At 38.9% G+C, this 25714-nt stretch overlaps 1 protein-coding gene across 4 annotated transcripts in view; it reads left to right on the plus strand.

Moving 5' to 3' along the window:
- Positions 1 to 25714, plus strand: part of PAFAH1B1 (platelet activating factor acetylhydrolase 1b regulatory subunit 1) — a 168508-nt gene that overhangs the window by 109807 nt on the left and 32987 nt on the right. For all 4 annotated transcript variants that reach the window (XM_005657017.3, XM_013990003.2, NM_214250.1 and 1 more), the window contains 1 exon segment: positions 10064 to 10283. In XM_005657017.3, the coding sequence (XP_005657074.1) occupies positions 10252 to 10283 (32 nt within the window). In that variant the 5' untranslated portion in view covers positions 10064 to 10251.

The following is a 25714-nucleotide window of genomic DNA, read 5'->3' on the forward strand; positions in this document are numbered from 1 at the left end:
AATGCTGGTATTTCGTTCTTTTTAATGGCTGAGTAATATTCCATTGTGTACATGTACCACATCTTCTTGATCCACTCCTCTGTCATGGACATTTAGGTTGTTTCCATGTCTTGGCTATTGCAAATAGTGCTGCACTGAACATTGGAGTACCTGTGTCTGCGAGTCGTGGTTTTCTCTGGGTACATGCCCATGAGTGGGATTGCTGGATCAAATGGTAGTTCTATGTTTAGTTTTCTGAGGAATCTCCATACTGTTTTCCATAGTGGTTGCACCAATCTACAATCCCACCAACAGTGTACTAGTGTTACTTTTTCTCCACACCCTCTCCAGCACTTACTGTTTGTAGACTTTGATGATGGCCATTCTGGCTGGTGTAAGGTGGTACCTCAGAGTGGTTTTGATTTGCATTTCTCTAATAATGAGTGATGAACATCTTTTCATGTGTTTTTTGGCCATCTGTATGTCTTCTTTGGAGAACTGTTTAGATCTTCTGCCCATTTTTTGTTGGGGTTGTTTTGGTTTTTTTTGGTATGGAGCTGCAGAAGTTATTTATAAATTTTGGAGATTAATCCCTTGTCGATGCATTTGCAAAGATTTTCTCCCATTCTGTGTGTTGTCTTTTCGTTTTGTTTAGGGTTTCTTTTGCTGTGCAGAAACTTTTAAGTTTGATTAGGTCCCATTTGTTTATTTTTGTTTTTATTGTCAATACTCTTAAGAGGTGGATCTGAGAAGATGTTGCTGTCGTTTATGTCAGAGAGTGTTTGGCCTATGTTTTCCTCTAAGAGTTTTATAGTATCTGGTCTTATATCTAGGTCTTTAATCCATTTGGAGTTTATTTCTGTGTATGGTGTTAGGGAATGTTCTAATTTATAGTTTTAAACATTGTTTTTACCTAGAATAGTAATCAGAGTTAAATGTTGAGAACTTAGAGAAACCTCTAACTTCATGTCTGATGCCATGATAAGGAGCATCACATCTGAGGAAATTGATGGAGAATTTGCAGGGACACCCAAAAAAATACCACTGTTTAAATGGATGAGAGATGGTCCTCCTTTTTATTAATTCTATACAGTGAGGACTGTGCAAGTCAAAACACATGTGTGTGTTCTTTTGGGATAGTTATACAGAAATCAGAATGATTTGGATGGTGCAATTAGGGATGGTGAGGGAAAGAGAAGACAGCACAAGTGAAAAACATTTCTTATCCAGCAGGCGGGACCATGTTTGGGGAGTTGACTACTTTAGTTTTTATTTCTCAAGAAGCACATAGTTTATTGGGAAACAAAAGATTTTATTTAACTCTTGAAAAACTTGTCTGAAAAGATCTGTTTGCCAGTAGCTTCTGCCTTGCCTCATTACTATATCTGGAAAATATTTGGATTATGGTTATGAGCTATATAATATGTGCTATTCAAAGAAGGTAGATAACCTGCTGAACTTCTTTAAATAAAGCATCATTGGAGTTCCCACTGTGGCACAGCAGGTTAAAGGTCTGGCTTTGTCTCTGCAGCAGCTCAGGTCACTTGTGAGGTGAGGGTTCAAACCCTGGCCCAGGAACTTCCTTTCTTAAACTTTTACTTCTACATCTAAAAATTGATAAATGATGATTTCCACTTTTTCTTTGGCTTTTTAGGGCCGCACCCTTGGCATATGGGGGTTCCCAGGCTAGGGGTTGAATTGGAGCTGTAGCTGCAGGCCTATGCCACAGCCACAGAAATATGGGATCCAAGCCGTGTCTATGACCTACACCACAGCTCACGGCAACACTGGATCCTTAACCCACTGAGTGAGGCCAGAGATTGAACCCGAAACCTAATGTTCCTAGTCAGATTCATTTCCATTGCACCACAAAAGGAACTCTCGATTTCCACTTTTTTATCAGTACACTCCTCTACTGTTGCCATAATTGGTTGTTTATGTTTTCCTTCACACATACCCTTTATTTCCTGTATTGTTTTCCCCTATTTCATAAACTCCGGTTAGCAAGGAACAGCGTACAAAATAGATTATTTAATGAAATAAAATTTTATAAAGGTTATTTTGGTAAGTGAAACCTATGTTAACACATTGACACTTAAAATGAGAGGAACTTAAATTGATAATTCATTGACCATTCTGACTTATAAGATTATTTTTTTAATGCTCTCTTAATTCCTTTCTGCTTTCTTTTTTACTTTTCACCTTTTTCTGTGGTGAGGTAAACATTGTTATCTAGGAGGGCTGCATTGGTGGAGCAGATGAGTGAATATAATATTAGAATATGGGAGTTCCCATCGTGGCTTAGTGCTTAACAAATCCAATTAGGAACCATGAGGTTTCGGGTTCGATCCCTGGCCTCACTCAGTGGGTTAAGGATCCAGCTTTGCCGTGAGCTGTGGTGTATGTAAGTCGCAGAGGTGGCTCGGATCCCACGTTGCTGTGGCTCTAGCATAGGCCGGCAGCTACAGCTCCAATTAGACCCCTAGCCTGGGAACCTCCATATGCCGTGGGTGTGGTCATAGGAAAAAAAAAAATTAGAATATGGAGGAGTTCCTGTCATGGCTCAGTGGTTAACGAACCCAACTAGTTTCCATGAGGATGTGGGTCTGATCTCTGACCTCGCTCAATGGGTTAAGGATCTGGCGTTGCTGTGAGTTGAGGTGTAGGTCATAGATGCGGCTGGGATCTGGTGCTGCTGTGGCGTAGGCCAACCGCTACAGCTCCAATTTGATCCCTAGCCGGGAAACCTCCATATGCCTCAGTGCGGCCCTAAAAAGATACACACACACACACACACAGTAGAATATGGAATCCCTAAGAATTGTGCATTTCAAAAAGCATACTGAAGAAGCCTCTTTCTAGTGCTTAGGCGAACCAGACCTGATCTCTAAGAACGTCTGGATATTAACATACAAATGAATAAACCACACTCCTTTTTTAAATTTGTTTGTATTACATACGTATAGCTTAGATTATTGAAGTACTGCCAAAATACATTTCAAAAATAAGTCTTTTCATTTATTATGTTGACTTTGGAAGGATTTGGGAACCCCCTTAACATATATATATAATATTTTGTTTATCTTCATAAAAGATGGGGAGAGATCTTGGCTTTCATCACATTCTCAAAGGAATCCAATGACCCCTCACCAGAAGATATAGAATTCTTCCACCAGGTGATATGAAAATATTGCCTGGTTTATTCGTACTGTTTATTATAAATATAGACTGCTTTTTGCTAAATAGCTCTAGGCTCTTTCTTTTGCTCCATTTGAGAAACGTTTATTTTTGTTATCAGATATTTTGCAACTACATGTTAAAATGTTAAGCTAAAAGGTAACTAGAAAGGTAAATCTGAGAAATACTTTGTATCATCTGTGTGTGTGTGTGTGTGTGTGTGTGTGTGTGTGTGTGTGTGTGTGTGTGTAGTAGGAAAGTTTAAGGGTAGGAAGTTAATAGAGGATGAAATAATCTGGGTTACAGGGGAACCTTAGATATTTTCTTCACAGAAAAGCTGCATGAATTACTCAGGCTTATAGAGTTGACAGGTTTGAACCACATCTTTCTTAACGCACATCTAGGGCTCATCACACCTGTTGTTTCTTTCTACTATTTCTCATCAGTATTTAGCGGTTGTAATAAAAAACATTATTAACCTATGGCAGTAAATAATAATAATAGTTACAAATTGAGAAGTCTTAAAATTAATCATCCCACTCTATGACTACAACTTTTTGAATGTTCTCCCAGGAGAAAGACCTGCTCTTTTGATCCCTCTATTTGCCTTTCCTGTGTTCACTTTTGACATAGTGTAATTTAGGCTCTTTTAGCCATTGTTTCAACTCTCATTATGTATTCATCACACATACCCTGAAAACCTCAACCCAACCTAGATCTCTAAATGTGTGACTTTTCTGTGTCTGCAGCCAGACCATATATACTTGCTAAAGAAAAACTTATCTTTTTTGATTGCTATGACCAAAAATTCATGGTCTCCACTCTTAAAAATGTCCTTCCTATACATCCTGTTCTGTTTCTTTGTCTTTGTTCTTCATAGCAGCTATTTCAAACCTCTTAATGCCTTCTTCCTTACTACCCCCACCCAGCAAATGACCTCACTTCCTATTTTCTTGAAATATAAAAAGTATTTGCGGGAGTTCCCTTCGTAGCTCAGTGGAAATGAATCCAACTAGGAACCATGAGGTTGCAGGTTCAATCCCTGGTCTCACTCAGTGGGTTAAGGATCCAGCATTGCCCTGAGCTGTGGTGTAGGTCACAGACAAGGCTCAGATCTGGCATTGCTGTGGCTCTGGTATGGGCTGGCAGCTGTACCTCTGATTAGACCACTAGCCTGGGAACCTCCGTATGCTGTGGGTGCGACCCTAAAAAGACCAAAAAAAATTTTTTTTGCATCTTTTTCTCCTTTCTTATATCTGGATCTCTCATTCCTTTTTTGTCCTCCTTCTATTCAGTATTGCCCTATTCTGATTTTTAAAAAGGACATTTTATTATGGAAAATATCAGGCTTATAAACAAAAGTAGAGACTAGTACCCATTCATATACCCATTATCCAGCTTCAACATTTTTCAACTCAGAGCTAATATTGTTTCACATATCTCACTCCATGCAGTTTACATATTTTTTGAAGCAAATCCCAGACATACTATTCCACTGATAAATTTTTCATTGTATATTTTAAAAAAGACTTTAAAAAAATAGCCACAGTACTGTATTACCCCTTGAAAATATTAATATCATCAGATATTAAATGTTCATATTTCCTTAAAAGTTGATTAGTTTGTTTTACAAATCATTGTTTATTTTTACAATTTAAGAAAATTTAGATCTGGAGTTTCCGCTGTGACCCAGTGGGTTAAGAATCCCACTGCAGCAGTTTGGTGCAGGTTTGATCCCTAGTCTGGCACAATGGGTCAAAGGAGCTGGCGTTATTGAAGCTGTAACTTTGATTCAAGCCCTGACCCAGGAGCTTTCATATGCAACAAGTGCAGCCCCCCCCCCTCCAAAAGAAAGCAAAATTAGATCTAAGTAAGGTCAATAAATTCCAGTTGGTTCTTATTATCACTTATCTCTTTTAAGCTTTAGATTTCCCTTTCCAGCTCTTTTTATTTTCTTGGAATTTATTTGAAGAAACTGGGTCATTTATTTAATTTGGTTTTTCTTTCTCTTTTTAGGACCATACCACTGCATGTGGACCTTCCCAGGCTGGTGGTCAAATCAGAGCTTCAGTGGGCAGCCTGTGCCACAGCCACAGCAACTTGGGATCCTAGCTGCATCTGTGAGCTACACCACAGCTCATGGCAACACAGGATCCTTAAGCCACTGAGTGGGGCCAGGGATCGAACCTGCATCTTCATGGGCACTATGGAGTTTGTTACTGCTGAGCCGCAATGGAAATTCCAGGGTCATTTATTTTATAGAGCTTTTCACAGTCTGGATTTTGCTGATTATATCCCTTTGGTGTCTTTAACATACTCTTCTGTGCTCTATACTTTTTGCAAATTGATGATCAGAGCAAGATACTTGATCAGATTCAGATTTGATTTTGTGGCAAGAATACTTTATGGGTGGTGTGGTGTTTTTCTGTCAAGAAATAGATGAGTCTGGTTTTTTTCTTTGTTTGCCTTTGGTTAATTAAGGGGCAAAAATGGTGATGTTAAAATTCTTCATTCCTTTCTTCATTTCTCTTGTGTCTTTTTTTCCCCTCCCCCATTAGCATTTAACCATCTTAGTTGAGAAAAACAACAACCCAGAAAAATTGCTTTACAACTTTTCCACCTATTTCTTCCTCCTGTCCTTCTTTCCTTCCTTCCTCCCTTCCTCTTATCCCCACCCCCCTTGCAGCATATGGAGGTTCCCAGGCTACGGGTCAAATCAGAGCTGCAGCTGCTGGCCTGCACCGTGGCCACGACAATGCCAGATCCTTAACCCACTGAGAGAGGCCAGGGATCGAACGTGCATCCTCATGGATACTAGGCTAGTTCTTAACCCACTGAGCCACAATGGGAACTCCATATTTCAAAGATATTTATTTATGGTACCATCTTTACTTCATCTTTTTTTTTTTTTTTAAATACACTCACACAATGCAGTATTAGCCAAAAAGAATGAAATAATGCCATTTGCAGCAACATGGATGGATCTGGGGGATTGTTAGACTAAGTGAAGTAAGAGAGAAAGACAAATACTATATGATATCACTGTATATGGAATTTAAAATAGAGACCAGGCGTTCCCTTGTGGTGCATCAGGTTAAGGATCTAGTGTTATCACTGTAGCAGCTCGAGTTGCTGCTGTGGTGCACGTTCAGTCCCTGGCCCAGGTACTCCCTCATGGCATGTGGCCTAAATAAATAAATAAATAAATAAAATGCAACACAAATCTACATATCTACAAAACAAAAACAGACTCACAGATATAGGAACAGACTTGTTGCTATGGGGAGGGAATGATTGGGAGCAGAGGCAAACTGTTATGTATAGGATGAATAAACAAGATCCTACTGTATAGCATAGGGAACTGTATTCAATATCCTGTGATAAACCATAATGGAAAAGAATATGGGAGTTTCCATGTGGCTTAGTGGGTTAAGAACCTAACAGTGTCTCTGAGGATGCAGGTTTGATCCCTAGCCTTACCCAGTGGGTTAATGATCTGGCATTGCTGCAAGCTATGGCTCGGATCCTAAGTTGGTGTGTCATAGGCCAGTTTAACCCCTAGCCCTGGAAACTTCCATATGCCACGCATTTGCCACAGGTGCGGCCCTAAAAAGAAAAGGGAAAAAAAGGAATATGTATGTATAACTGAGTTGCTTTATTATACAGCAGAAATTAATACAACATCGTAAATCAACTATGCTTCAATAAAGATTTTTTGAAAATTAATATATCTCTGGCTGTATTTACTAGCATTGCTCAATGGAGATGGCTCTCCATTGAAACCAGCAGCTGCCATTGGGAACATGTGACTGCCCACCTTTTGACTTAGGGCTCATATTTTTATTTTAATTATTATTTTTTTTTGTCTTTCTACTTTTCTAGGGCCGCATCCGTGGCATGTGGAGGTTCCCAGGTCAGGGATCTAAATCAGAGCTGTTGCCACTGGCCTATGCCAGAACCACAGCAACGTCAGATCCTTAACCCACTGAGAGAGGCCAGGGATTGAACCCACAACCTCATGGTTCCTAGTCGGATTTGCTAACCACTGAGCCACGACGGGAACTCCTAGGGCTCATACTTAAAACTAGTGTTTGCCCTCTTATTTTTCTTTCTTGATTAGCTTTTTCACTCTGTCCCCATGCCAGGCACTATTCCAGGCATGGCATGAAGAGGGTACTGGAAATGGTCTTTGACAGAGTAGTGGTTGCTGGAGGGGAAGGAGTAGGGTAGCAAAATGGGTAAAGGGGATTGACTATATGGTGATGGATGGAACCTAAACTTTTGGTGGTGAGCCCACTGTAGGGTAAACAGAAGTAGTAATACACATGAAACTGAAATAATGTTATAAACCAGTGTTACCTCAATAAAATAAGTCTAAAGTTTGAAAAAAGGGTACAAACTTGCAGTGATTAATTAAGAAGTCCTAGAAATCTAAGGCACAGTATAGTGAATATAGATAACAGTATTGTGTTATAATCACCAAGCTTGCTAAACAAAAGATTAGAAGTTAATTGTTCCACTTTTTAAAAAATTGTGTGACCTGATAGCTGTCACTACAAAGGCAATCAATCATAATATATAAATGTATCAAATATAATCAATCATAATATATAAATGTATCAAATATACCTTAAATTTATACAATGTTATATGTCAGATAAATTTCAATTTTAAAGGCTGATGCCTCATCCATTAGGCCACCAGGACTAATGATTATATTCCAGTTTAAAAGAAAAAGAAAGGGTCTTTGTTTGCTCTGTCCGTGATCTCTCTCTTGATAGGCGGTCCTACCTGCCCTTCATTAGAAGTTAATTTCATTCGGGGAGTTCCCATTGCTGTTCAATGGGTTACGAACCCAACTAGTATGTGGATTCTATACCTGGCCTTGCTCAGTGGATTAAGGATCCAGCTTTGCTGTGCGCTGTGATGTAGGTTGCAGACACAGCTTGGATCCCACGTTGCTGTCGCTGTGGTATAGGCCAGCACTTGAAGCTCTCAATTTGACCCCTAGCCTGGGAACTTCCATATGCTTCAGGTGCAGCCCTAAAAAGACAAAAAAATAAATAAAATTTAATTTCATTTGGAAGATGATTTTCAATTTCTTTGAAGGATCCTTTTCTTTTTTGCTTTTTTGCTTTTTAGGGACGCACCTGTGGCATATGGAGGTTACCAGGCCAGGGGTCGAATTGGAGCTGTAGCTGCTGGCCTACATCACAACTACAGCTCATAGCAACGCCAGATCCTTAACCCACTAAGCAAGGCTAGTGGATCCAACCTGCATCCTCATGGATGCTAGTCAGATTTGTTTGTTAACTGCTGAGCCATGGCGGGAACTCTGAAGGATCCTCGTCAGTTGAATTTTGTATACACAAATAATTTTGTATTTCAGTATTTTGCATTTTAAGGAAGACATCTCAGATACACAGTTGACCAGAACAGTGCTGGGCTAAGGGGCATCAAACATCTGCCTAAAATTTTACAGTTGGCTGGATTCTTGATATTCACAATTTCACGTTGTATAGTCCCATATTGACTGAAAGAAATTCGCACAAAAATGGACCGATGCAGTTCAAACTCATTTTGTTCAAGGACAAACGGTATTCCCAATTATGGTGGAAATTCTTTCTAGCTGTTTCTGTGCAATGTGATGAGACAAAATATACTTAAACTTCAGTAAAATAGGAGATTTGAAGAATAATTCTTTAAGAAACGGTTCTTGATTTTTCTTACTCTTATCTACATTTCCTCTCGTGAGTTGATCACAGTACTTTTTAGATATTGTATAGAAACTGGTTTTATAGTGTTACAGATATAAAGAAAGAGCTCTAAAATATTAAGTAATATTGTCCAAAAATCTAGGTTAGAGGATTGAATTACTGTGAGCACAGAAAGTATGTACTCCATTCAGTTTTTAATTTTTTTAAAACACATCCTTCTTAAGGACACAAAATAAATTGAACCAATGCTAAATTATTTATTGATTAAATATATTGGTTAAAGGGGCATGGGATTGCTAAATAGTTTGTTGACATAAATAATGTCAGCTATTTTAAGATTTACTGGTGACTGATAACTCAGTCTTAAAGGTTACTTTGGTTATGGTTGGAACCTTTGGCTGGTGGGCAATTTTGGGAAATACCTATTTTTTCAGATAATACTTCTTTTTGTAAATTAGAATATTTGGTATTTCATCAAGGGAAAATTCTCCAGAACCTATGTGGTAATATTTGAAATTTAAAATTGAGGGAGTTCTCATTGTGGCCCAGTGGGTACATACCTCACTAGTATCCATGAAGATGTGGGTTCGATCCCTGGCCTCGCTCAGTGGTTTAAGGATCCTGCATTGCTGTGAGCTGTGGTGTAGGTCACAGAAGTGGCTCAGATCCTCTGTGGCTGTGGCGTAAACCTGCAGCTGCAGCTCCAATTTGACCCCTACCCTCGGAACTTCCATATGCTGCAGGGATGGCCCTAAAAAGCAAAAAAAAAAAGTCAACAACAAAATTTTAAATTGATAAAAGTAGATATAGCAGGTGACATGGTTTTGAGTGGGTAAATTTTTAAGTAGTACTATCTTGGCTCAGTAAACTATTAAAGATAATTTAAGACACAAAAATGACTATATTTTGACATCAGTTTTTCACAGTATGTTAAAATATCTGATATTCATATTGGCATCACAATAAACCTCATCTCTTTTTTTTTTTTTTCGTCCACACCTGCAGCATGCAGAAGTTCAAAGGGCTAAGTATCAAACCTGTGCCACAACAGTGACAATGCTGGATTTCCAACCTGCTGAGCCACCAGGGAACTCCTAAACCTCATCTTTGAAAGTATATACTGCATATAATAATTTAGAAATAACTTAAATTCTGAGTGAAAAATAACCTTTCTCTCTCTTTCTCCTTAGGTGGAATGAACCTTACTTGTTGAATATCTCCTGGTTACTAGTTGGATTCACTTGTGAAAGAATCATTTTCCCCTGCGTTGAAGCCACTTAGTGGCATATTTAAGTATAAGTCCAGGCATCGCAAAGATTTTGATTTCCCAAAGGAGGGACATACCACTATATCGAATAAGCTTGACGTTACAGCCAAAATGGTGCTGTCCCAGAGACAACGAGATGAACTGTAAGTTTCTCTGTTTTTATGTTTTTTTTTTTTTTTTTTTTTTGTAAATCCTCTTATAAAAGGACCAAGTAGTAAATAAAAATATGGCTTTGGGAGATGTATTATTGTCATTATTATTATCTTTATTTTTGCTTTTAAGGGCCACACTTGTGGCATATGGAAGTTCCTAGTCTAGGAGTTGAATTGGAGCTGCAGCTTCAGGCTTATGCCACAGCTACAGCAATGCAGGATCTGAGCCACATCTGTGAGCTACACCACAGCTCACAGCAATACCAGATCCTTAATCTACTAAGCAGGGCCGGGAATCGAACCCTTGTCCTCTGGGATACTAGTTGGATTCCTAACTGCTGAACCGTAATGGGAACTCTGAGAGATGTATTCTAAATTAAAATTATTGCTATGAAAATTTAGATACTGGTTTGAGCTGTTTGGTCTGATTTTAAAACTGTCTTATTTTGACATAGTATTATTTGTCCTTGTTAATGTTATCGTGTATATGTTTAAAGCAGAACAAACAAGTCAGTTGAGGTAATTTTTTTTCCAGACCATCTGAGAATGAGTTGCATGCATGAAGGGTCTTTTCTCAAAGATAACTTCATTGTCCAGTTCCTAAGAATAACTGTGTTCTTACAGTTAGCAGTTTCAGTAAAATTTAACATTGTCACAATGCTTTTATTTAATCTACTTCAGTTTTGTTAATCAGCCCAATATTGTCCTTTATAGCATTTTTTTCTCTCTCTGATATACCATCCAGTCTGAGATCAGATACTATATTTAGTTGTCATGTCTCTTTAGTCTCACTTAACCTGAAACATTCCTCAACCTTTCTTTGTCTTTTATGATTCTGTTTTTGAATAGTCTTTAAAAAAATTGGGGGGTGGGGAGAGTTCCCACTGTGGCACAATGGGTTAAGAATCTGATTGGAGTGGTTCAGATGGCTGCAGAGGTAAGGGTTTGATCCCTGGCCTAGAGCAGTGGGTTAAAGGATACAGTGTTGCCACAACCGAGGCTCAGATTCAGTCCCTGGCCCAGGAACTTTCATGTGTTGCAGGTGGGCACGGCCATAAAAATTTTTTAATTATTTTTTAATTTTTTGGCTGTACTCATGGCATGTGGAAGGTTAAAAATGCACTACAGCAGCAACCTGAGCCATACCAGTGACAGTGTGGGGTCCTTAACCTGCTGAGCCACCAGGGAACTCAAAATTTTTTTAATTGAATGAAAGATTCTTTAAATTCTGTGGCTCTTTACAGTTTTCAAAACTTTCACACACATGATATCATATAATTCCATAATAACCCCTTTTCCCCCTCTACCCAAATGTTGACTCTCTTTACTGGTAACCAGCTGCTAGTTTGTTTTCTGTATCTGTGAGTGTGCTTTTTTTGTTTTATCTAATAGTTTGTTTTATTTCTTAGATTCCACATATAGGTGATATCAGACAGTATTGGTCTTTTCTATGTCTGACTTATTTCACTTAGCATAATGCCCTCTAAGTCCATCCATGTTCACATGCCAAATTTTCAGGTTTTTTTTTTTTTTTTTTTTTAATTAATGGCTGAGTAGTATTAATTAGTATTTTGTTTCTTTTGGATATATATCCAGGAGTGGAATTGCTGGGTCATATGGTAACTTTGTTTTTAGTTTTTTTTGAGAAACTCCATACCGTTTTCCATTGTGACTCACCAGTTTACATTCCCACCAACCAGTGTAGGAGGGTTCCCTTTTCTCCACATCCTCAACAACATTTGTTACATGAGTCTTTTTTTTTTTTTGGTCGTGTCTTTTTAGGGCCACACCCTTGGCATATGGAAGTTCCCAGGCTATGGGTCAAATTGGAGCTGTAGCTGCCAGCCTACATCACATCCACAGTAATGGTGGGTCCAAGCCATGTCTGTGACCTACACTGTAGCTCAACACTGCATCCCCAACCCACTGAATGAAGCTAGGGATCACACCTGCATCCTCATGGATACCAGTAGGGTTCATTATTGCTGAGCCACAACAGGAACTCCTTTTTTTTTTTTTTTTTTTTTGAAATATGAATGTTTCTCATTTTGTGTTTGTTTCCTCATGTTTATATCCAGTTTACGCATTCTTGGCCAGAATACTACATAAATCATTTTCTAGTCTTTTCAGGGGATATCATATCTAGAGACACATACTGTCCATCTGCCCCTCAATGATGATAGTTTTGATCCCTCAAGTTAAATGCCTCATGTCTCCACTATATAGTTACTGTTATTTCCTTTTCAACAAGTAAGTGATGAGGCACCTTAAGATCATTCCAACATTCTTCTTTCCCATCAGTATTTCTCCCCTACATTTTATTCCATTGATGGTTCTTGCCTAAAGAATTTTTTTTTTTTTTTTTTTAATCTTTCCTAGGGCTGCTTTCGCGGCATATGGAGGTTCCCAGGTGAGGGGTTGAAATGGAGCTATAGCCCCCAGCCTACACCAGAGCCACAGCAACTCGGGATCCGAGCAGCGTCTGCAACCTACACCACAGCTCATGGCAACACCGGATCCTTAACCCACTGAGCAAGGCCAGGGATCGAACCCACAACCTCATGGTTCCTAGTCGGATTTGTTAACCACTGAGCCATGATGGGAACTCCCGCCTAAAGAATTCTTTACTACAGTGGTTGCAAAGTGATGATTTTCTAACACCACTAGTCATTCTGTATTTATTAGTCAGCACTTAGCATTTTGCTGTAATCAGTAGACCTTTTTCTCCTTTATACATACTTGTCTTTTTATTTTGATACGAATTCACAGGTTCTTATATTTTCAGTCGTTTATCATTCATTACTTTTCTTACTGTTTTGGTATTTGAATCATCCCAGGTTGTTCCATAGGAGCCTCTTCAGTTGGCTCTTATATATACCCTTATTCTCTAGGATAACAAAATAGCCCATGCTTATTGTTTACCTATCCTGCTTTAATCCTAGAATCAGCTGTTGCACCAAAGCCATTGTTCCGCTAGTATATTCATTGCTACTGAGATGTCTTTGATTCTTGGCCCTTTAAGTAAACAGAACTAGGAAGTACATGTGTGTATAAACACATGCACAGACACCTGGCTCACATACTAAGTTTTCTCAATCTTGGCATAATTGTCATTTGGGGCCAAATAATTCTTTGCTATGGGGGCTGTCCTGTACACTCTTGATTGTTTAGCAACATCCCTAGTTTCTACCTACTTGATGCCACATCCAAAAATGTCTCCAGACTCTCCTCTGTGGGGGCTGTGATACTTCCAAAGTAGTTTCAGAGTTATTATGCTCATACCACTGGTTCAGAATTTGTAAGCAGTTCTCCCCCCATCTACCCTGTCTATCTACTACTGGAGACTGGGAGTATATCATCAAATACTGTGTTTGTAAATTATATGGATTTGTTTTGTTTTTTTCTCTCCCTCTTCATGTAGTCATATCATTCATTTGAAATACAGTTGGGTTCATCTCCTAGTTTTTAGGGTTTCTGTGTTTTGCATTCCACCCTCTTACCATCTTTCTGATTTTATTTAATATTTTAACTATGTAGAACATCATCTATACAAAAATACATACTCTTAAGTGTTATCTTCCTCTGAATCCTTTCTACTCAGTTACCCCTCCTTAACCCTCTACATAAGAACCAACCTCGAGTTCCCAGTGTGTGTTCGATCCCTGGCCTCGCTCAGTGGGTTAAGGATCCTGTGTTGCCATGAGCTGTGGTGTAGGTTGCAGACACGGCTTGGATCCTGAGTTGCTGTGGCTCTGGTGTAGGCTGGCGGCTACAGCTCCAGTTAGACCCCTAGCCTGGGAACCTCCATATGCCGCAGGTACGGCCGTAGGAAAGACAAAAACAAAAAGATGGGATATATATATGTGTGTGTATGTTTCCTTGTTTCTCCTTTCTTAGATAAAAGGTAGTATGTTGCGTGATTGTTATGTTTTGCACTTTGCTTTTTTTCACTTAATAGCATCTCCTGGGATTTCCCTTGTGGCTCAAGGGGTTAAGGATCTGGCATTTTCATTCAAGTGGCCTGGGTCACTCTGTGGCATGGGTTCAGTCCCTGACCTGGGAACTTCCACATGCTTCAAGTGTAGCCCGAAACAAACCAGTATCTCCTGAAACTCACTCCATGTCCATTCATAGAGATGCTCTTTTTTTTTTTTTTTTTTTTAATAACAGCTGAGTATATTCCACTGTGTATACACCATAGTTTAGTCAATAACACCCCTATTTGAATATCTAAGTAGTTTTCACTGTTTTGTAATTACAGATAATGTTGTGATGAGTAACTCTGCATATCTACTTTTATGTTATTGAAGGCATATCTGACTTAAGTCATTCTTCTTTCTAAGTCACTTCAGATCCTTTTCTTCTGGATGCCTTGTGTGAGGTGACTGCAAATCATGCTTATTACCTTCATAATCAGGATAAATATTTAAACATAATGGCTAAGAATAGAGCTTATAATAATAAAGCTGGAGTTCCCATCGTGGCGCAGTGGTTAACGAATCCGACTAGGAACCATGAGGTTGCGGGTTCGGTCCCTGCCCTTGCTCAGTGGGTTAACGATCCGGCATTGCCGTGAGCTGTGGTGTAGGTTGCAGACGCGGCTCGGATCCCGCGTTGCTGTGGCTCTGGCGTAGGCCGGTGGCTACAGCTCCGATTCGACCCCTAGCCTGGGAACCTCCATATGCCGCGGGAGCGGCCCAAGAAATAGCAAAAAAAGACAAAAAAAAAAAAAAAAAAAAAAAGCAAAAAGACAAAAATAATAATAATAAAGCTTTTTTGGGGGGGTAAAAATCAACTGAAGAGCGGAGAACCTAATTTCAGGTAGCTAAGTTTTTATGGAAGTTGAGATAAGAATTGACTTAAAGTGCTCATCATCAAGCAAAGAAAATATAAATATAAATTTGGGAGATGGATTTAGTTTTTAGTAAGGAAATAAAATGAAAGGTTTTCCTTTTTCTCCTGTTTTTGAAAATATGAACATATATTTACTGTGATATAAAATCACAAATGTTTATGTACCTTTTACAAGTAAGATAAATTTGGGTACCTCAATTCGCCTTTGTAGCATTTTGGCATTTCTAAAGGTTGGATAACAATTAGCCAGTAAAATTCTTTAAGATATTTTTGGAATAGAAATGAAATGAATTTTGACAAACTTGAAAATGATAATTTGTGGTTAAACTCACTGAATGTGTATTGCCTACCTTCTGTGGTCTTACTGTTTTTAATATTTTTTGTCACCTGTTCTGTGAATTTAGAAATAGTATCTGTTTTTAGTTCATTTAATACTACTTATACCTCTATTTCTTTATCAAATTTTATGCATTGATTTCTCCCCATGAAAGATAAAGGAAGGGAATTTCATTGTGGCTCAGTGGTTACAAACCTGATTAGTATTCATGAGGATGCAGGTTCAACCCCTGGCCTTGCTCAGTGAGTTAAGGATCTCACGTTGCCGTGAGCTATGATGTAGGTCATGGACATGGCTCAGATCTTGAATTTCTCTGGCTGTGGTGTAGGCTGGAAGCTGTAGCTCTGATTCAGCCCCTAGCCTGGAAACTTCCATATGCCACAGGTGTAGTCCTAAAAACAAAAAAACAAAAATAAAAGATGAAGTCTGTATTTTTAGGTTGTCCTGTATACATACTGTATTTGATTTGATGTTCACCCCTAATTCTTTTGTGCCACAACTTTCCCATTCTTGTATTTTTTAAACAGCTTTATTATTATTATTATTATTATTATTATCATTTGCTTTTTAGGGCTGCACCTGCCGCATATGAAAGTTCCCAAGCTAGGGGTTGAATTGAAGCTGAAACTGCCAGCGTATGCCACAGCCACAGCAACGCGGGATCCTTAAGCCACTGAGCGGGGCCAGGAATCAAACCTACATCCTCATGGATACTGGTTGGGTTCGTTACTGCTAAGCCACAGTGGTAACTCCTAAACAGCTTTATTGAAGTATGGTTGATAAACAAATAACTGTAGATATTTAATGTGTACAATTTGATGAGTTTGGGCCATTCTTATATTCTTGTTTTGATAAGAATAGTTTATCTTATCTACTCTCTGGGTAGATTTTGTCAATCTTGTACTTTTTTCAAAATGGGCTCATATATGGACCTCTGTGAGTTTTTGCATGCTAGAGAATAATTTTTTCTTGCTCCCAAAATGAATGAGAAGTAAAAGGTGAACAATTTTTAGATTATGCCTTTTCCCCCCTCAGTTATAAATATTAAGGAAAAATATTGCCATGTTTTAGACTGAAAAGAAAATTTCAAATTCCAAAAATGCAGAAATCACATAAACCTCATTAGCTGACAATAATGCAATAAATGTACAAATTAATTGCAAAAGGAGAGAAAAGAGAAATCTATCCATATGAACATTTAAAAGTATACTTCAAAGTAACTGGAATAAAGAGCTGAATGAAATTTAGGAAGTAAAGAAATTATTACTAGTGAGAGTACTCACAACAAAAACCTGGGATGTAGCCTACTACATAATGGCATATAAAAAATCAGATAGTCTTTAATGAATCTTTTTTTTTTTTTTTTTAAGGGCTGCACCCGTGGCATACAGAGGTTCCTAGACTAGGGGTCCAGTTAGAGCTACAGCTTCTGGCCTATGCCACAGCAACGTAGGATCTGAGCTGCATCTGCAACCTACACCACAGCCACAGCAACACAGGATCCTTAACCCACTGAGTGAGGCCAAGGATCGAACCCACAACCTCATGGTTCCTAGTCGGGTTCGTTTCCATTGCATCACAACAGGAACTCCCTAATGAATCTTTTTTAAAAAATAAAGACTAGAAATGAACATTCAAGAAAAAGAATAACAAATAAGCCTAAAGAAAGCAGAAGGAAGGAATTAATAATAAATAAAAACAGAAATTAATGAAATAGAAAATATAACCTGGTAACCTGTTTGGTAAAATTAAAAACTTGCTTTAAAAATAGACAAAACTGGGAGTTCCTGCTCTGGCACAATGGGATCTGTGGCATCTCTGTAGCCCCAGGATAGGGTTCAATCCCTGCCCTAGTACAGTGGGTTAAAGTTGCCATGTAGATTGCAACTGTAGCTAGGATCTGATCCCTGGCCTAGGAAAGTGCATGTGCCATGGGGTAGCCAATGGTGGGGGGGTAGACAAAACTAAAAGAGAAAAGATACAGATGAACAATATAGTAATGAAATAGGCAACATAAAATGAAGATTTTCAAAATTATGAGTGTTCTGTCCTATTAAATTTGAAAATCTGAATCAGCTGAGTGATTTTCTAGATGAATACATGTATGATAAAATTTGTTCAAAAGAAGTAGAAAATTTGAATTGATCATAAACTGTAGAGAAAATGGTAAATGGAGTTCAAGTGCAGATGATTTTATCTATCTATCTATCTATCTATCTATCTATCTATCTATCTCCTTTTTAGGGCCACATTCACAGCATATGGATGTTCCCAGTCTAGGGGTCCAGCCGGAGCTACAGCTGCCAGCCTACGCCAAAGCCACAGCAACGCAGGATCCAAGCCACATCTGAGCTATACACCACAGCTCACAGCAGTGCCAGATCCTTAACCCACCGAGCAATACCAGGGATAGAACCCGCAACCTCGTGGTTCCTAGTCAGATTTGTTTCCGCTGCACCACAGTGGCAACTCCTCTCTCTCTCTCTCTTTTTTTTTTTTTTTTAATTAAAACGAATTTTATTAGAGTATGGTTGATTTATAGTGTTGTGCCAATTTCTGCTGTAACGCAAAGTGATTCAGTCACACACATATGTACATTTCTTTTTTTAAAAATATTATCTTCCATAATGGTCTATCCCAAGCGACTAGATATAGTTCCTTGTACTATACAGTAGGACCTCATTGCTTATCGATTCTAAATGTAATAGTTTGTATCTACTAACCACAAACTCCCAGTCCAGTCCAGTCCCTCCCTTCTCTCCAAGTTCAGGTGATTTTCAAGCCTAGATTTTTTTATCAAGTTTTTGAGGACCAGTAACTTCCCAGATTATGTTGTTGCTTCCAGAACATAGAAAAAGGTGGAAAACTTAGGAGCTTATTTTTTTATTTAAAAATTTTTTTTGGCCACTCCCGTGGCATGCAGGAGTTCTCAGGCCAGGGATCAATTCCATGCCACAGCAGCAACCCAAGCCACCACAGTGATGCCAGATCCTTAACCCACTGCACCACAGGAGAACTCCCAGGAGCTCGTTTTATGAGGATAGAATAACCCTGATAGCAACACTAGGCAGAAGGAAAATAATGAAGAAAGAAATTCATTACACACTAATTTTTATATGAACTCAGACATAAAACACTAAATAATACAATAACCGAACCTTGTAGCATATGAAAGAAGTTAATCATGGGCAAGTATCCCAAGAACACAAAAGTTTTTCCAACATTTAGAAACCTGGGAGTTCCCGTCATGGCGCAGTGGTTAATGAATCCGACTAGGAACCATGAGGTTGCGGGTTCGGTCCCTGCCCTTGCTCAGTGGGTTAGCGATCCGGCATTGCCGTGAGCTGTGGTGTAGGTTGCAGACGTGGCTCGGATCCCGAGTTGCTGTGGCTCTGGCGTAGACCGGTGGCTGCAGCTCCGATTCGACCCCTAGCCTGGGAACCTCCATATGCTGCGGGAGCGGCCCAAAGAAATAGCAAAAAAAGACAAAAAAAAAAAAAAAAGAAAAGAAAAGAAACCTATTAGGGAGTTCCCGTCATGGCTCAGTGGTAACGAACCTGTGTAGTATCCATGAGGACGAGGGTTCAATACCTGGCCTTGCTCAGTGGGTCGGAGATCTGGTGTTGCTGTGAGCTGTGGTGTAGGTTGCAGATACAGCTTGGATCTGGCGATTCTATGGCTGTGGTGTAGGCCTAGCCTGGGAACGTCCATATGCTGTGGCTGTGGCCCTTAAAATCCAAAAAAAAAAAAAAAAAAGAAAGAAAGAAACCTGTTAATGTAATGATTATATTAATAAATAGAAAAAAAAATCATCAATTCAGAAAACACAGGAATAGTACTTTTTTTTAGCTGCACCTGTGTGGCATGTGGAATTTCCTTGAGCCAGGGATCAAACCTGCGCTTCTGCAGTGACAGTGCCAGATCCTTAGCCCACTGTGTCACAAGGGAACTCCCAGAAATAGTATTTTTAATGTTTCTTCCTGATTGTTAAAAATTTCTTAAGTTCCAGTTGTGGCACAGTGGTTAACGAATCCAACTAGGAACCATGAGGTTGCGGGTTCGATCCCTGGCCTTCCTCAGTGGGTTAAGGATCCGGTGTTGCCGTGAGCTGTGGTGTGGGTCGTAGACACAGCTTGGATCTCACGTTGCCATGGCTCTGGTGTAGGCCGGCAGCTACAGCTCCAATTCGACCCCTAACCTCCACATGCTGCAGAGTGGCCCCAGAAAAGGCAAAAAAAAAAAAAAAAAAAAAAAAAAAAAAAGACCAAAAAAAAATTTCTTAGAAAATAAGGTATAGGGTATTTTCTAAATCTGATTAAGGCTCTTTGCCAGAAATTTATGGCAAACATTAGAAAGATCAAATGCAGTTCTGTTAAAGTCTAGAACAATTCTGAGTTTTAGAAAGTTCCTGTCTTCCTGCTACTATTTAAACTTGGATTTGCGATTCTAATGAACGTAATAGGACAACAAAAAGAATTAGATATAACTATTGGAAAGGAAGAGACCAAATGTATTTGTAGTGATAGCATCTAAACAGTAAACCCAACAGAATTAACAGTAGATTGATTGGGTTTAATGTGGTAGCCAGAAACAAGATGGCCTTCAAAAAAATTTGTTTTTGCTGTTGGGTAATGTAAAAAAGATTGCTTTGCACTATTTCTAGTGAAAAAAATGTGAATAATGGGAAGGTGTCAGAACTTCCAAATTATTAATGAAATTAAATAGAATCCCAATAAAAATCCGAACAATTTTTCATGACCGGCTGGTTCTCAAATTCATCTGGAAGAGGAAAGTGGTTAAGAAAAAATTGTAAAGGATTAGTGAGAAAGTGACTAATTGTATCAAATATTCAAATGTTACTATAAAGGTAGTAAGTAAAATATTTGTGGATTGGGAAGTAAGTTAGGGGGACAGAGTTTAGAGACAGGCCCATTTGTCAATGGAAATTCAGCATATGATAAAGATGGCATTTCAGGGAGTTCCCGTCGTGGCGCAGTGGTTAAGGAATCCGACTAGGAACCATGAGGTTTCGGGTTCGGTCCCTGGCCTTGCTCAGTGGGTTAAGGATCCGGCGTTGCTGTGAGCTGTGGTGTAGGTTGCAGACGCGGCTCGGATCCCGAGTTGCTGTGGCTCTGGCGTAGGCTGGCGGCTACAGCTCCGATTCGACCCCTAGCCTGGGAACCTCCATATGCCGCGGGAGCGGCCCAAGAAATAGCAAAAAGCCAAAAAATAAAAATAAAAAATAAATAAATAAAAGAAAAAGATGGCATTTCACATCAGTAGAGAAAAGATGTACTGTTCAGCAAATAGTGTTTGTGCAGCAGATTGTACTAAATAAGATAACCTTGAATCCAGAAGGAGTAAAAGCCCAAAAGTTAATAAATACAAAATTACGGTGTACAAATGGTAGGAGAAAACATAGCCTTTTGGTAGGAAATGACTTCCTAAAGATACCAAATGTAGAAAACAAAAGAAAAAGTGGAAAATTTGACTATCAAATTATAAAGTTTTTCTAAGAAGGACCTAAAATAAAAGTTAAAATACTTGCTGGGGAAAATATTTGCAACACATGTAACAGAGGAATGACATCTAGAATATAGAAAGAAATCCTAAAAATTAATAAAAATGGTTACAGCTAGTAGGAAAATGAGAAAAAGACAATACTGAGGCCATTCACAAAAAAAAAATTTTAATTGGCCAGTAAACTTAGTATCCATAAACAAAACAGAATACAGCGTGGAGTTCCCGTCGTGGCCCAGTGGTTAACGACTCCGACTAGGAACCATGAGGTTGTGGGTTCAGTCCCTGCCCTTGCTCAGTGGGTTAACTATCCGGCGTTGCCATGAGCTGTGGTGTAGGTTGCAGGCGCGGCTCAGATCCCGCGTTGCTGTGGCTCTGGAGTAGGCTGGCGGCTACAGCTCCGATTAGACCCCTAGCCTGGGAACCTCCATATGCTGAGGGAGTGGCCCAAAGAAACAGCAAAAAGACAAAAAAAAAAAAAATACAGTGTTTTCTTTAAAACTGTTGTCCAAAATGAAAATAATGACAGCCTTGACTCTCAAGGGTGTATGGAAATGGGTTCTTTCAGACACCTGTGACAGGCATATACATTGTTATCATTTCTTTAAAGGTCAGTTTGACAGTGTCTTTCAAAATATGTGTGTTCTTTGATATGACAGTTTTCTTTATAAAGAGTCCCCCCCCCTTTTTTTAGCACATGTGCAAGTATTTCTGTAGGAATAGCTATGTAAAATTATGAATGTTTTGCCTTGTTTTTAGTGGTAAGAAGCTGATAATCTAAAATTAACCATCATTAGGAATATGTTAACTGCGTTATATCTATTCTATGGGGTGCTGTATAGCATTTTAAAAATGTGGTATATTTCTGTGTATCAATAGGTAAAGAACTCTCAGATGCATTGTTAAGTCAAATAGTCTGGTAGCTAAATAAGATGGTATGATACATTTATGTTAAACACCCACACACAGCTATGCATTTTGTTCATGCCTATATCTGTAAAGGCCTGAAAGGATATACACTATGCTGTTAACAGTGGTTGCCTCTGAAGAGAATGAAATTGGATAAAGAAGATTTGTGACAGGATTGTTTCAGTATTTTATAAGGCACATAGGTATTTTTGTCTGTGTAGTCAAAGTAAAATATTAATGGATTTTCTTTTGAACTGAGAAACTTTAGTTCCCTGGTGACCTAGTGGTTGAGAACTCAGCATTGTCATTGCTGTGGCTTGGGTTCAGTTCCTGGCTTGGGAACTTCATACACTGTAGGCACGGCCAAAAAGAAAGAAAGAATATTAATATTCTCTGGTATTATAGTTGCAGTGGAGCCTATTTCTCCTTGCTTTTCTGCCTAGGTAACCATAGTATTTTGTTCACTTGTCTTCCTATTCACCAAGCTAGATTTTGTTTGCTTTTTTTGGGGGGGTTTTGTTTTGTTTTGTTTTGTTTTTGGCTGCCCCCTTGGCATGTGGAAATTCCCAGGCCAGGGATGGAGCACCCTCAGCAGTTTCAACCTGCACCACAGTTGCAGCAACACTAAATCCTTAATCTGCTGCGCCACAAGGGAACTTCCTAGATATTCTTTATTTTAAGGATATTTTCTCTTATTATATTTGGTTATATTCTATTATGTCTTTTTGGATTCTTTTAATTTTGGTCTATTTTTAGTTTTATATTACCTTGGATATTTTTGAAGATAGCATTCATCTATAATTTTCTGTTGCTTCTAGGAGTTATTCTTCCTCTGTAAAGCATGCTTTCCTCTATTACTTGCTTTGCTACTTTTCCTTTTCTTTTAAGATAGCATTCATCTATAATTTTCTGTTGCTTCTAGGAGTTATTCTTCCTCTGTAAAGCATGCTTTCCTCTATTACTTGCTTTGCTACTTTTCCTTTTCTTTTAAAAAATTTGCATGGGTCCTATGTGGCATTTTACCTTCTTTCTTTGAGGACAGTTTTGTTTGTAGGGAAGAGTGATTGGGCTAGAATAGCTTGAAATGGAGTGTGCTGTCATCGAACACCTTTCTACCATATTATTACAGTCCTTTACCCTTGGGGCATATTTTACCTCTTAGCTTCTCAGGTCCTCCTCAGATGAGCTAACCTTCTTCAAATTATCTCAGTCCTTTTTTGGATAATTTCTTGTTTGTCTGTTAGCTAATTCTGGCTGGCACATGTAAAACTAATTCTCTTCACCCTTCTCCTAAATCCTGCTTTGCCTGTAGACAGCTTTACTGCCCTAAAAATCCCCTGTGCTTCACCTTTTGCCCATCCCTCCCTCTTTCCAAATCCCTGGTAACCACTGATCTTTTTGCACCCTGTACTTTTGCCATTTTCAGAAAGTTGTAATCACGTGGTATGTAGCCTCTTCAGAATAATTTCTTTCACTTAACAGCAAGCATTTAAGGTTCCTTCTTTCTTTTCACTTCCATAATATATTTTTAAGTTGTATTTTGCTTTAAAAAAAACTAATCTCTTTACTTTGAGGTGTTCAGGTTTCTCATGTACATGTATTTGAACATTGTATATATTTAGTATCCATTAGAAAGTGGTTCTCTCCTGATTTTTTTTTTTTTAAGTACAGATCTGTACTTCCCTGCACACTTGAAATTATACATGGAAATACACTATAGCTATGGCAGCATATATTCATAGAGTGGCATTAGATGCCATATAAGGCTCTGGCACATATACACATGTCATGGAGTGAACAATTGTAAAGACAGGTGTGAGCACAGTACCTTGCATCTTGGCAATATGCTGTTACAAATAGTTCTGTAGCTTAGTTTTGGGCACTTGAGGATCATTTAGAATCTATGTTAAGGAATGAGAGCAGTGTTTAGATTTTGTTAGTAATTCAGCTTTCAAACAGGTATTTCCCACTCTGTTTTAAATCCTCTGGCTCAGTTTAATTGAAGAATATTCTGAGATTGTAGCTTGAGCTGTTGAAATTCAGTTACTATTTGCATTACTTGACTGACCAGGGCTTAATTTCCAAAATATACAAACAGCTCATACAGCTCAACAGCAAAAACCCGAACAACCCAATTGAAAATTGGGCAGAAGACCTAATAGTTCTCCAGAGAAGAAATACAAATGGCCAGTAAGCACAGAAAAAAAGTATTCAGTATTCAGAGAAAAAGTCTTCAAGTAAGTACAACATTGTAAGTCAGTTATACTTTATATAAAAAAAAAAAAGTACAAATAACAAATGCTGGAGAAAAGGGAACTGTCCTACACTGTTGGGACTGTAAATTGGGTCAGCTACTGTGAAAAACAATATGAGAGTTTCTGTCATGGCTCAGCGCTAATGAACCTGACTAGTATCCATGAGGCTGTGGGTTTGATCCCTGGCCTCGCTCAGTGAGTTAAGGATCCAGTGTTGCCGCAAGCTGTGGTGTAGGTTGCAGACATAGCTTAGATCCCACATTGCTGTGGTATAGGCCAGCACCTATAGGTCTGATTCGACCCCTAGCCTGGGAACCTCCATATGCTGTGGGTGTGCCCCCCCCAAAATAAACAATCTGTAGGTTCGTCAGAAAACTAAGGATAGAGTTACCAGTGTGATCCAGCAATCCCACTCCTGGGTATATATCCAAACAAAACTATAATTCAAAAATATACATGTATCCCTGTGTTCATAGCAGCACTATTCACAGTAGCCAAGACATGGAAACAGCCTATCCATCAAAAGATGAATGAATGAAGAGGATGTACGTATATGCAATGGACTACTATTCAGCCATGAATTTAAAAAGTGAAATATGGTGTTCCCTTTATGGCACAGCGCAAATGAATTCGACTAGGAACCGTGAGGTTGCAGTTCCATCTCTGGTCTCACTCAGTGAGTTAAGGATCTGGAGTTGCCATGACCTGTGGTGTAGGTTGCAGGCGTGGTTCAGATCCTGTGTTGCTGTTGCTGTGGTGTAGGCCAGCAGCTGCAGCTCCAATTGGACCCCTAGCCTGGGAACCTCCATATGCCAAGGGGGTGGCCTTTAAAGGCAATAAAGGAAGGAAGAATACCATTTGCAGCGACATGGATGGAACTAGAAATTACCATACTAGGTGAAGTAAGTCAGAAAGAGAAAGACAAATACCATGTGGTGTCACTTATGTGTGGAATCTAAAATATGACACAAATGAACCTGTCTGCAAAACAGAAACAGACTTGTAGACTAGGAGAGCAGACTTGTGGCTGCCACGGGGGAAGGGCTTGGGAGAAGGATGGAGTGGGAGGTTGGGGTTAGCAGGTGTAAGCTAGTATACATGGAGGGGATAAATAACAAGGTCCTACTGTAGAGCACAGAGAACTGTATTCAGGGTCCTATGGTAAATCATAAGGAAAAGAGTATTTTTAAATGTATATGTTTCTGTATAATAAATCACTTTGCTATACAGCAGAAATTAACACAGTATCAACTATTCTTCAGTAAAATTTGGAAACAAAATACATGAATTGGATGTTGGAACCGAAATGAGGCCATAATTCTCTTTCAAATTTTTATTTTAAAAGGCTATATATTTTCATTGACTAGGGAAGTAAGTATATATTTAAACATAAATTTCTTTCCTTTTTTTTTTTTTTGTCTTTTGAGGGCCACACCCGCAGCATATGGAGGTTCCCAGGCTAGGGGTCTAATCGGAGCTGTAGCTATCGGTCTACACCACAGCCACAGCAATGTGGGATCCGAGCCACGTCTTCGACCTACACCAGA

The sequence above is a fragment of the Sus scrofa genome, chromosome 12 (assembly GCF_000003025.6).
Source record: "Sus scrofa isolate TJ Tabasco breed Duroc chromosome 12, Sscrofa11.1, whole genome shotgun sequence".
In the NCBI taxonomy this organism is placed as follows: domain Eukaryota; kingdom Metazoa; phylum Chordata; class Mammalia; order Artiodactyla; family Suidae; genus Sus; species Sus scrofa.